Source organism: Ochotona curzoniae, unplaced genomic scaffold (assembly GCF_017591425.1).
Source record: "Ochotona curzoniae isolate NIBS_2020 unplaced genomic scaffold, NIBS_Ocur_1.0 scaffold_4506, whole genome shotgun sequence".
NCBI classification, from domain to species: domain Eukaryota; kingdom Metazoa; phylum Chordata; class Mammalia; order Lagomorpha; family Ochotonidae; genus Ochotona; species Ochotona curzoniae.
In genome coordinates, this window is record NW_024467119.1 from 52,188,372 (window position 1) to 52,201,720 (window position 13,349).

The following is a 13,349-nucleotide window of genomic DNA, read 5'->3' on the forward strand; positions in this document are numbered from 1 at the left end:
TAAGAGTACATGAAGTCATTTATTGATCTTGGTTAAGATCCATTATATACAGGTAGAAACCTTCGATATTGTACAAAGAGCCATCAAGAATATTGATAAAGAGTTTTATAGACAAACAACTGGAAACTTGTTTTAGCATACATAATATATAACTATGGAAAAATGCAGAACACAAATTGTTCCATCAGATAGAGTCCAAGATTAAAAGTCTGCTATGCAAACCTTCAGCTGAGAAATTCAATGGACTTACATGGTTTTAAAAAATTATAATGTAAAAATTAAATTGTTTGCCCTCACTGCAAATGGGAGAGGAACCAAGACGACATCTTTTTCCCAAATCTTTACAGTTTGAAAAATAATTTATATGTCTAGCTCAAAGAAGGAAAACTGATAATGTTTCAGTCCTGTAAACTATGCTCTTCATGAAATGCAAACTACATCAGTTTAAAAAATGACAAAGTTGTGCAATCAGAAATAGACTGTTCCCTTTATGGTACAGTTGTACCCTTGCTGGCTTTGTACCTGAGCACCAGGGCTGAAGTTCTAAATGCCATCCTGGAAGGCCATTCTGAGAATGAACAAGAAATCAAAACTAGTCTGTTATCATCTGCAAAGTTAGGCACCAAGAGGGAGATTGTCTCCTTAGGAATGCAACGTTGGGACAGGGAAGCTTGCATCAATTCAGCAGCTGACAGATCTCCTTGTGAACGCAACAAAGGAAATCCATATAAGACGATCCTCCATAAAGTCCTTTGTCCTCCACCAGGAACTGCCGGAAAACCATCTCTGGCTGCTCTCGCTGCTTCACTATCAGGAGCTGGGGAAAGCAAAGAGTAGTAGAGAGTTAGATATTTTTTCTGAATGCGGCTCGGTTCTGTCCGTTTTGTTTCCATCAAGCCCTGTAACTGTCCTCTGTGTTCACACACAGGAGGTAGATGAGGAGAGCCAGTCAATCGGCGTACAGGGAAGGCTGACTTAAACCGTGAAACCTCAGGAGGACAGTTTTCAGTGGCAACAATGAGACATAAGCAACAGCACCAGGCAGGAAACTGTCACTTGAGCCTTGCAGGACAGAGGCCGACTCAGCACAATCCCTACTGGAGGATCAGGCATTACGACCCACATGTGGCTGGCTGGCAGATGGCTAGGGACTTCTCAAAGGCAGTGGGAGCTTAGGCACAAGTTACTGTAGCGTGGGTTTTTTGTAGGAAATAGGGTCTGATGAAGGTGCAGGAACTGGTAGCACCATGCTGGGATGAAGAATCTAGACAGGAAATGTTGCAAATGTTTAAGTGGGAGAGCATGGTATGGGAATTCAGGGCAGTGGTGGTGCAGACAGTAGACTGGTGTGTGATATGGAGGTTAGCACACTGCGGTGAACTACTCCCTGCTCAGCTCCCTTCTTGAGGGCTCTGCTGCCTGGCACAGTGGCCACAAGCTGCCACATGTGCTATGGAGAGAAAGGAGCCTTGTTCAAACTGAAATTTGATGTGAACCAAAGATACACAATGGAAGCACTAAACTTAGTACAGAAAGGAAGATCAAAAGGACTCCGTAATTGTTTATATTGATCAAAGGTGTAAACGACTGGTATACTGGGTTTCATGAACTATTACTTGTTATGTTTTAAATGTGGCTGCTCCACAATAGGGAATATGTGGCTTGCTTTAGTGGACAGTGCTATTGTAGGGGAAGGTATCCTGGGGGAAGAGGTATGAAAAGGGGACAGGCTGGTTAAGAATAGTGGGTCCACTCTCCACCCCATATTCTCATCTGAACAAGTAGAGGTTGATGTAAATGGCCAGAATTTGGTACTTACTGTGCTGTTGGTTAGCTGAACTGTTCCTGCACAGCAGCGTCCCTCCAGCTGCCTCCTACGTAATTAGGAGGAGCCAAGTTCCCTCTTGTGTGTGTGTGTGTGTGTGTCTGCGGGAGGGGATCAGGGGGTGGGACAGGGTCTGCAGGGAGCAGCCACACCAGCTGCCACAAGGCAGGCCTGTGCAACTGCGACCTGCTCTACCCCCACTTTTGTGTTATAAGTGTTTTTTTTTTTTTTTTTTTTTTTTTAGCTCTCAAGTAGAATTCTATCGACACAGCTTGCTTTTTCCCTTTATGGGTACTTTGGCCTAGGTCCTAAACTTAATGAACTTCAAACTACGGCTCTGACCCAATAAAAATGAGAACAAGTGGTAACTGCTGCCCCCACTACAATTCAGCCAATTCCAAGTGGATTTAGGATGTGGGATATGTTGGCTTTCAGATCTCAGCACAACGAACTGGGAAGTGGCACTGACACATTTCATTTCAACATGGGAAGTAAAACGAGCCCCTGATTGGAAATTTCTCTCAAGAAGGTTAAGATGTGCACCCTGCTGAACCAGAATCAAAGGGCATATTTTTTTGTGTGTGTTTTATATCCTGTGGCCATGAGTGTGCTGCTTAATGTGAACCAGCCTCAGGGATGGGCAGAATCAGACACTGAGGAAAGAAGTACTGGAAGAGCCTGTTCTTCTAGAATTTACTCTCTCTGGGAATGTATGGGGAGTGTTCACACTGCTTATCTGTGGGGTATTTCCTATTGGTGCTAGTCATAGGGCTTCCTGCTGTCCTGTGGTACTCACTGCACAGCCCCTGAAGACGCTTGTGTGCCCCCGATGGGAGGGGCTGACACAATAGGAAATGCATTGAGTCTTGGCAGAAACTCAGGCTCAGTGCAAAGTGACTAACATCCTGGAACTCTGTAACTACTAAACCCCTTACCAAGACAACTCATGCTTAACCCATGGTGCCAACTGCTTGCTTTTGTACATTTATGACTGGTAAGAAACAAGATGTACTAAGTTAGTGATGGAATTCTATCAGATTATCATCATAAAGATATAGATCATTTGTTTTAAAAGTGTATAATGAAATAAAAGGCACTTGAAGAAGGGAGGGAAACCTCATTTTCTTTACCTTCATGGAATATGGCTTCTTTTCCTGGATAATACTCATTATCATTCTGAGTTGTTGAGAGAGTGGGTTTCCCACTTCAGGTAGTGATGTCTAAATTTAAGAAAATTAAAGTTTCAGTACAACTTAATAATAGTTACAACGAAGCAACAAGATGAAGTTAGAGAGTTAAAAACATCTTAAAACCATACACTTCACTAGTGCCTCAATTTATTTGAGAAGCAAAAATGAAAAAATGCACTAGTTGTTTCTCATTTTTATGGTGCACATTCCTCTCGATGAACAAGTTTATTTTGAAAATAAAAATCCTCCTCTGGGATGTGACACCCCAGGTCTAACCTTTCCTGTGTGGCATTCCTGCAGGCTGCAGTCTGAGAGTGTGCAGTCCTGTTCAGGGTGTGCATTTCCGGCCCCTGCTGAGAGGAAAGAAGGCAGCCGATTCCCTGGGTATTCCTGTGTTTGGAAGATGCCGCCCAAGATCAATGCAAGTGGCCAGATACCGATTCCTCAAGGGAAATGTGGCCACCTGCAGTTCTTGGCAACCTTGAATTTAGCTCCATGAGGCTTCCAGGAGACATGAAGGATCTGGATTTTGATTTCTGTCCCAAAGACAGAGTAAAATGCTAGTGCTTGACAGGGCCCATACAGTGGCCTAGAAGGTTAATCCTCCACCTGTGGTGCTAACATCTCATGTAGGTACTGGTTCAAACCCTGGCTGATCCACTTCCCATCCAGGTCCCTGCTTATGGCCTGGGAAGGCAGTGGAGGATGGCTCAAAGCCTTAGGCCCATGCAGCCAAGTAGAAGACTCAGAAGTGGCCCCACACTCCTGGCTTTGGACTGGCCCAGCTTTGGCTGTTGTGGTCACTTGGGAAATGAACCAGCAGATGGAAGATTTCTCTCCTTCTGTCTTTAATTCTGACTTTCTCAAGTAAAGTAGATAAATTTTTATTAAATAAAACAAAACAAAACAAACTAGTGGTCACTTATCAACAAAAATTATGTCCAGAGCCAGTGACTCCTCTGTGAGTAAGCCACTCCCGAGTTGAGCCCGATGCTGCTTCACTCCAGTCCTCAAACCCCAGGGAAATATCATGAATGACATTCCTCAAGCCACCCTAGGTATGTATTCTCTGACATTAAGGTAGATCCTTTTACTCAAAAAATAACAGTATGCATAATTCACATGTATGTCCTAACATGCCAATGGACTAAAAAAAGCAAAGAGCTCACTCTGGTTTTGACATTTGTTCTATTTTTGAAAGAAGGCAAAGACGAGGAATCCTAATGCAAGCATAGATTTGTCCATCGCTGCTTCGTGTGAAGTGAGTACCTCATAGGTTTGCACAGCTGAGCAAATATGTACTCAGCATTTTCTATGATGATGCTTTAACACCAGAAGGAGGCTTCCTTCAATTTTATAAAATTGTTCTCACAAACTCATAGCCTTTTGTCTATTGAATTTTTTATCATTTTTATTTAAAAAATGTTATTTTTTTAAGATTTGTTTAATTGAAGGCCAGAGTAGCACACACACAGAAACAAATCTTGCATCCATTGGTTCATTCTCTGGAAGGCCATTATATTAGCAGGGTTAGGGCTGGGCTGAAGTCAGGACCTGGGCCACCACTTGCTGCTTTTCCCAGGCCACCAGCAAATAGCAGGATTGGAAGTGGAACAGTCAGGACTTGAACCAGTGCCCACATATGATACAAGTGCCGGAGACTGAAGCATAGCCCACTATAACACTATGCTAGCCCCTAAAAATTACATTTCTGATGATTCTTTAACTCCAATTATGTAGATATTTTACTTTTAAATTAAAATCTTAATTTTTAAATAAAAATTATTATTATTTTTAATTTGGAAGGCAGAGTTGGAGAAAAAAGAAACAAATGAAGAGATCCTCTATGCACCAATTCACTCCCCAAATGGCCACCACAGCCAGTGCTGGGCCAGGCTGAAGCCAGAAAGTAGCAGCTTCATCTGGGTCTCCTATGTCGCTGTAGGAGCCCAGACACTCAGGCCATCCTCCACTGTGTTCTCAGGCACCTCAGCAGGGAGCTGGGAAGTGGTGTAGCCAGGATACAAACCCATAAGGGATACTGGCACTGCAGGCAGTGGTTTAACCTGCTGGCCCCCAAAATCTTAATCTTGAAAGTAATCATTCAAAGGGACTAACGTCATTATTTTACAAACATACATCTGGTGTGTAGAACAGATATGTAGCCCTCTAAACTGCCCGCTTATCTATGTAGTCTTGAACTTGAAACTGTCCTTTTCTATGAGATACTAAGAATCTCCGAATTTAACACTTAGAGCAGAAATAGAGTGCTGGAACTAGATTTGCAGTATCTTGCCATAAAAATGGGTAAGGCAGTCTACATGCTGTGACTGCCTGGCCAGTCATCCTCCAGCCGAGGGAGACAGGCACCGCCACAGCAAAAGTTGCTCACACCGCAGCGGCAGCAAGGAACGTCTGCAAGACACTTGACTCTCAGATCCTAACTGTTCAATGTCAAGATGCTTTAAACATAATTCTTCGTGTGCATTTTTTACAGGAAACCATAATCTCTTTTGCTATGGTTATGAAAGGAAGTGTGGCCATTTTTATGCATTATTTTGTAACTCACTATGGATTTAGCTCACAGGCCAACACCTACGGAAGATGTCTGTGTTCTTTAGAGAGCTGTCTTGGCACTGGGGAGGAACCCGAAGCACAGGATGGAACTCGGCTCCCCCACCGGCCACTTGCGGCAGGCCTCAAAGACTGACAGTCATCTGTGAAACCCCACTGCAATCGGCTCTTCACTCAGTTGCTATGACAGTGAAATGAAACGGTGCGGGACAATCAGTGCAGAATGAATGGCGTACAGTGAGTATATTTTCAAGTCATGTATTTTAGTTGTCGGATAATACTATGCTGAACACTTGATTCCAGGTAAGTGTTATTCCTCAAAACATGAAATTCTCTTGTTCTTATTTAGAACTGAAGACTTGCTATTCTTTTCTTCTTCTTCTTCTGTCACATGTGGTTGCATATCAAATAATATTTCAACATTTACACTTTGCCTATCAGCACAAAAACAATGAAAAAGTACTCACCATGTCTGTATTGATGTGTGCAAAAGATGGCACATTAAATATGCCTTGGATCAGTTCGGGTGGGCTGCTGACTCCCAGCCACAAGAACATGTTGAGGCCATTAGCCAGAAGGAAGATGCCTTCCTCTGAGAGGCGGGACTCAGAGCAGCGGACAGCAGCCGGCAGCCCCGTGCTCTTCACATCCAACGTGTGCTGTGCAGGCAAAGGCGACGGTCAGACAGCCCTTCCTTCCAGGGCCTCCCGCACTTCCTCCCCCTGCTCTCTCCTGGTCTTCTCTGTCACTTCTCTCTTCCCTCGCTCCCCCACACTGTTCCTTTCACAGCGTATTTCATGAGTGTCTTCTATGTGCCAGACACTGTTCTTAGTCATGAGACAATAATCCTTGCCTTGCAAAGCTACTGATTGTGGGAGAAGAGACAATTATATAGGACTGAAGATGGTATCAAGAGCCACGATGACAAGAAGCAGGAAAATGGAATAGAATGTGCTGGGGTAGAGGTTGGGCATTTTAGGGCCAGCTGCAGTGGACTAGAAGGTTTACTGAGAGGGTAACTCTGGAATGAACTTGCAGGAAGGAGCCATGGGGCTGGCTGGGGGTGGAACATGCACCATGGAAGGAAAAAGCAGGGCACAGGTCCTGAGGCAAGGGGCTAACTGGAGCATCCAAGGACTGCTGAAGGCACTGGTGGGGCTGAAGGAGAGTGGGCAAAGGGAGAGTGATGGACAGTAGGTCAGAGAGAAGGGGGCGTGGAGAGGAGTGACATCACCTGGGCAATGGGGCCACTGGGTTTTGTTGTGCTGGGAGAGAGTGAGTGCTGAGCAGAGGAGTGACATGAGCTGACGATCAGCTTCACAGCAGTATCCTCACTTTGGTGCTAGAAGCAGACAGCAGCAGGTGTTCGGTGGTGTGAGCAGGGAGCCTCATTAGGAGGCCACAGCCAGACCCCACCAAGGAGATGAGCATGCGTGGATCTGGGTGGAGCAGATGAGGGTGTGAGATGCTGTTATGCTCTGGGTGTGTTGAGAAGAAAGAGTCACCATGTGTGCCCATGGTGGTGAGAGAAGGAGAACAGTCAGGGTGATCCCAAGACTTTGAGCCACAATAACAGTCAGGAAGGAGCAGCAATGAATGGAGATGGAGAGGACTTCAGAGAAGCACCTTGCACATGATACCTCCTAGGAGGGCTCGTGCAGCCAGGAGTCCGGTACAGAGGTGTGGCTGGCAACATGGACTTGGGAAACAATACTGGATAGAAAGGAGACACTTCCCTGCCAAGTGAAGGAAGCAACACGACTGGCCACCGAGTAGAAGAGCCAAAAGAAGCCTTTCAGGAAGTATTGATCATGTGTGTCAGACGCTCTGGGCAAGTGCCCACGGGCTGTGGCAAGAGGCTAGTCACCTGTGACCTTGGCACGACAATCTCAGCAGAGTAATGACATGCTTGACTTTATAGTTCTCGTCTCTGTGGGTCTCTAGATTGTTGATCATCTGATTTGATTCAGAAATCAATCATTTATAATAACTTCCAGCTAATCTTTATACTTTGTGAGAAAATTAATCTTTAATTCCCAACCCTATTTAGTTCTGCTGACACTGTTATTAAGAGCCTGAGGATGAATTTGAAGTTGGGAGTGAGAAGTCCCTATCAGCCTGCCCCTCTCCTCTCCCTCCACTAAGACCCGTGGGTCTCAGGGTGAAGGAGGTTAGTTGTAAGGGCCAGGAACATTCAAGACATAAAGCACTGACTAAAAGGAAAAAAGAAGAGAGAAAGCAGAGTGCATTGTTACATTGCCATGGAAATTCTCTGAGGGCTAACGCACAATGTGTCTCACAGGGAAGGGATCTTCAAACCTGTCTTCACTTGTAAACCCCCAGCTGCACCTGGGCAATGCCACTCACAGACAATCTGATGAAATGCAGGGACTCCCAGCTACTTACACATTGTATAAAGGCAGACTTGTGGGGCTGGGGTTGTGGTACACACTCCTTGTCTATCACTCTGCCATTCAAATAATACATAAATCTTTACCAAGAAAACAGACTGTGTGCACTGAGACCTCACATACCCACTCAGCACAAGCTCTCTGGATTCTGTCTATACAAAGCAGATTTCTTCCACATTGGAAGCTTAGCTTTCTCCAGCTTGTTGATTGACTTCTCACCGAAGCTATGCAATAAAAGATCATGAACTTGGGGTCGAGGAAAGCAAAGCAGCCACCTGAAAAGGTGACCCCAAGACTTTCAGCCATAAGAACAAGCAAGAAGGAACAGCAATGAATGGGATGGAGATGACTTCAGAAGGAAGCAGGAAGGCCCCGGCTTCCCTCCACTCCCATCCCATACCAGCTCGGTGCCAGGCTGAGCACAAACTAATGCACATGTGCAACTTGCTCTAAAGAGCCCAAGCTCTAAACCCCAGGCAACACATCTGGGAAACTTTTGTGGCCTTAGATTTTTCCTCTAAGAGATCACAAATGGAAAATGTACACAGTGCAATTCCCAATTCCCCCAGCCCTTCTGTGAAGTGCACCGCCACAGCATGCTTACTATGGGTAGGAGTTGTGGGTAGAAGAAAAGCTGGGAGTCCGCCACGCCCATGGTCATGACCAGCTGTCGCTGGTACGCCCGCTCATCCGTGGAGATCTCAGGTCTACTGAGCAGCACACAGTTTTTTAATAAACTGTTCATGTACACGGGGAAGACTTTCATGGAATCTGGTAGAATAAGCTGAAAAACAAAAGAGGTTTGTTTCATACACTTGGGCTTTACTGAGAAAGAACCTGTGGGTTTTATCAATAAAATACAAAAGTATTTGTTTTGTTAAGGTGGTTGTAAGGCTCACTGGTGGCCCACGAAAAACACCAGGGCGCAGTAACTGGCCCACAGCAGGGATTCCGAGAACTGCACTTGCCATTATTTTAACTACAGGTGCAGCAGTTTGCCCGGGTGGTTCCCAGCACAGTCGCTGCTAGAGGTCATTCCATCTGCCCCTTAGGACGTGTGTGACCATTGGCAAATATCTCACCCTTTCTTCCCTGGCTTCCTGTTCAGAACACAAAATAACAAAATGCCAATCCACAAGGATGGGATTGAATGATTACAAGAGTGCCTCACATCAATAGAATAAATGCCTTATGCTTACTAAACAAGTGCTTTCCTAATCTGTATTTCCAAAGTTGATCTTTTGAGTTCAAAAAGCGACGTTTCTAACCATCCACAAATATTGCGTCTTTAACTCTTCAGGATGTTGCCCTTCAGACAGAATGCCATCATGTCACAGATTCCCAATACAGTGTCAGGATGCAAGGAAGAGCAAGCAACAATTCTAGTCATGAGATGCCTGAAATCCACTGAGGACAGCAAACACAGATCAAACATAATAAGGGGACTGCAGTCCTAGAGACAAACTATAACACATGGAGCTCACACGGAGCTCACGTCCAGGCATGCGCGAATCTGGGCATTTCCCCGTGTGCTTGGTTCTTGGCACAGTTGGGGGAATGCAGCAGAGAGCCCTGGGTTAGCATGCTGTCCTCGTGTGCTTCTGCACCAGACTTGGAAACTATGAATGGGCCTGGATCTTGGGTGTGTGGAGGGGTAATGTCCGAGGCCGGCACACGTGCCAGGAGCTTGGGACCCTAGTGGGCACAGAACTCATGGCCAGCATACCACCCCACTGGAAGACTGAGCTCTGGAAGGCTGGGCTGGGGAACCCATGTGTTCCTGGGCACAGAGACTGTGGATTGATCAGGGCAAGGGGATGTGTGGGAAGGAGGACCACTGAGCAGACTTACCTGGATTGCCTCCCAAATCATTTTATGACAAAATAGTTAATAACTGAGTTTGATGAAATTGTTACTTCCTTCCAGACAGCCAAAGAAAAAGAGATAATAATAGATACCTGAAACACATAGCCTATACACTCACCATTTCTTTGTGGCTTTCTATCTTAAAGATGGAAGAACATATGGTAATCAGAACCCACAGCAAAAAGAAAATTTCCCTCAGGGCTCAGCTGGAATTTATCTCTCAGTTCAAATTTCTTCATGCCACAGATCTCATGATCTACACTAAGTAAGAAATGTATAGAACTCAACTTTCCCATTGGCTCAGGCAAGCACATTGCAGAAGGACACTTCTTTACAGTTTGTTTCCCTTCTCAACTTCTAATTTCTTTTCCAAGAACCAGAGCCAATTACACGCCTATTTCTGTGTAAGAGCAGAACGCCCTCTGCTCCCTGTAATTCTTTCCCTTGCAGTCACATTCTCCTCTAACAACACTTGGCACTGGGTTACTTTCTCAGCCAAGGCAAACTATCATCAGAAGATGCAGCAATGAGATTTATGATCAAATTCCAGAGCCAGGGACTCAATGCTATTTTTAGGCTCCCTACCAGTTAGACATTTTATATATTACTCTAGATTAAGAATGACCTCAGATTCCTACTTAAAATATACATAATTTAAAAATTATTATCTTGAAATTTTACTGATTACTCCTAACTATTCTGGTCATAATCAGATATTTCAGAAATCTGTTGTCCTAAATGCCACAGAGAGGCAAGCTTCACTTACAAGGACAAGATGAGGAAGAAAACAGAACTGCTAAACCGATGATGAAGAACAATGGGGTTACAAAATGAAACAAAACAAGGGACAGTCTTGTCAATGTTCTGAGGATGGGGGAAGAAAATATGACAAGATATTACCATCACAAAACCTTCCCCATGCTTCCATAATCCCCTCCACAAACAGCTAGTTATTTTCGAATTGTACGTTTACATTATTTAAAAATCAGAGTGGCTATGAGAGACAGAAAGATCTCCTATCTTCTGGGTCACTACTGGAATTGTTACAACTGGGGCTGGGCCAGGCAGAAGCCACAGCTAGGACTTCAATCTGGGTGGCAGGGACCCAGCTACTTGTGCCACCATCACTGTCTCCCAGGGAGGGCGTCAGCAAGAAGCTGGAATTGGAAGCAGAGCCAAGACTCCAATCCAGGCACTGTGATATGCAAAGTGGTGTTCTTCTTGCTTGCACCAGATGCCTGCTCCAAGTAACTAACTTTCTGGTAGGGGAAAGGAGGGAGCAATGAGGCCCGTTTGATTGGATTTGGGAAACTCTTTTGGGTTTTGAGCTGACAGATAAGGTAATAATTAAAAATAAGCCAATCATTTCTTTGCAGCTTAGGTCATCTGACTTGCCTTTTGAACTTACAGATTTAATTTAAAAAGTGATCTTGCTTATGTATACCTACATAGTCACTTTCATATAACTTCCAGTTTTATGTCTTAATTCACCACCAGAGCAGGTGCCTTCTTATGTTTTGTACTGAGTGCGTCTTTTCGCCTCAGCCTCATCTTGGCCCTGGCAGTACAGTCCAGGCAGTTCTGGTGAACCCAGTTTCATCGAGGACACTCTGTTACGTTTTTGCTTGGCTGCACTGGGGAAACTAGGGTTCTACAGGAAATGGTGGGATTCCCTTAGGGATTCCTACACGGTTACTACTTCTTAAAAGGGAATTGAAGGGAAGGGGCACCAACTTTCTGATGTCCAGCAACTCTGTAACTAGGGACCTTCACAAAGTTTGCTGAAAATGGAATTCAAAGATAATGTGAATTATGTATGAACATTTGAAGCCCCCTTTTATTTCCAGTGCATAGTACATTAATGTTACTGTTAACAGTTTTATAATCTCTACATTCTCCACACTTTGTGAGAGATTTACAAGGGATCTATTTCTCATCACTGCATTTTTCTTTTTAAGATTTATTTATTTATTGGAAAGTCAGATATACAGAGAGGAGGAGAGACAGAGAGGAAGATCTTCCATCCGATGATTCACTCCCCAAGTGACTGCAATGGCCGATGCTATGCCGATCCGAAGCCAGGACCTAGGAGCCTCTTTCCGGGTCTCCCACTCGGGTGCAGGGTCCCAAAGCTTTGGGCCGTCCTCGACTGCTTTCCCGGGCCACAAGCAGGGAGCTGGAAGGGAAGTGGAGCTGCCGGGATTAGAACCGGCGCCCATATGGGATCCTGGGGCATTCAAGGTGAGGACGTTAGCCGTTAGGCCATGCCGCCAGGCCCTATTTCTCATCACTTCATAAAGTGTATCACATTGAAGGCTCCCTTGGAACTGCGCTAATGGAAAAAAGCAAAGACTCAGGGCAAGAACAGGAGTAATCGCTGTCAACCTATTCAGAGACAACTTGGCATCACAATATTTTAACCTCATAAATAACTGTGTGACCAAATGATCTAACAGTATAGACAATGAATTGAGCTTTAAGAGCAGAAGGAATGAACACTTTTTTTTTTCCCTTAAATAGGCAACAGAATCGTTTTTGACTTAGTGTTTGAATACCAGCAAATAAACTTCCAGGGAAGACACCAACTGTGCCTGTTCTGCTTCAACTAAGCCTTCTGGAGTGTGAGATACTCCAGAGACACAACGGTGCCTCCAGAGCATCAAGTCAAACCAGCACAGCTGGGGCGGGATGGCCTGGGGCCTGGAGCAGAGCCAGGCTGGACGTTGGGCCCACTCTTGGAGCAAGCAGGCTCTGCATCTGTACTGAGCTGGACTTTACGGAAACAGCCAGTCTTCTGAGTAATAAAAAGGACGAGATACTCATGTAGTCTCAAGACTTGTCGCTATGATTATCAATACTGGATAGAAGAGATGACAAACATTTGGGACAACATACAAAGGAGCTTTCATAAAAAGTCCAAATCATAGATGGGTTTTATTTTCCTTCTTATCTAGATTCTAAATTTGGACTCACAAATTCTACTTGCATCATCTTTTCTGCTAAGGGATCACTTCTGGGAGTCATACAAATCTTTACAGCAGTCATTTTTAACAACTAGATAGTTTTCCCAACTGCTCCTCGCCATTTCCTCTTTGAATATAGATTTTATACTAAGATACTCAATACCAAACCATGCAAAAATGTCATCTAAATTATACAGACATAGAGATAATGTGAACAAGAGAATAAGTGTGAAAATTAATGTGGGCCTGAGGTTTTACCTTTTTTTTTTTTTTTTGGTAGCAGGCTTTAAGTGAGAATTATTTAAGATTTTCTAACATTTCAAAAGACTAGGTGATGGCTAGAAACAACTCTTCCAAAATTCTCAACATTTATTAAAAACTTTTATATAAAAACTCTAATGCTTATATTGATAAATTATATTTATGATGATAAAATATACTGTTACTGCCATTAGCTCATGGAAACTTTGCTAACGGGCTGAGGATGTATTTGTGTGTACACGGTTCCCAACAAAAAATC

The 13,349-nt window shown here is 44.2% G+C and overlaps 1 protein-coding gene across 2 annotated transcripts in view; it reads right to left on the minus strand.

Moving 5' to 3' along the window:
- The window catches only part of SEC24D (SEC24 homolog D, COPII coat complex component), a 112,422-nt gene continuing 99,073 nt past the window's right edge, over positions 1 to 13,349 (minus strand). For both annotated transcript variants that reach the window (XM_040967306.1, XM_040967305.1), the window contains exons 20-23: positions 8,605 to 8,784; positions 6,057 to 6,248; positions 2,956 to 3,045; positions 1 to 817 (exon numbers count right to left, since the gene is read on the minus strand). In XM_040967306.1, coding sequence (XP_040823240.1) covers positions 677 to 817; positions 2,956 to 3,045; positions 6,057 to 6,248; positions 8,605 to 8,784 — 603 coding nt within the window. In that variant the 3' untranslated portion in view covers positions 1 to 676. The remainder of the gene's footprint in view (positions 818 to 2,955; positions 3,046 to 6,056; positions 6,249 to 8,604; positions 8,785 to 13,349) is intronic.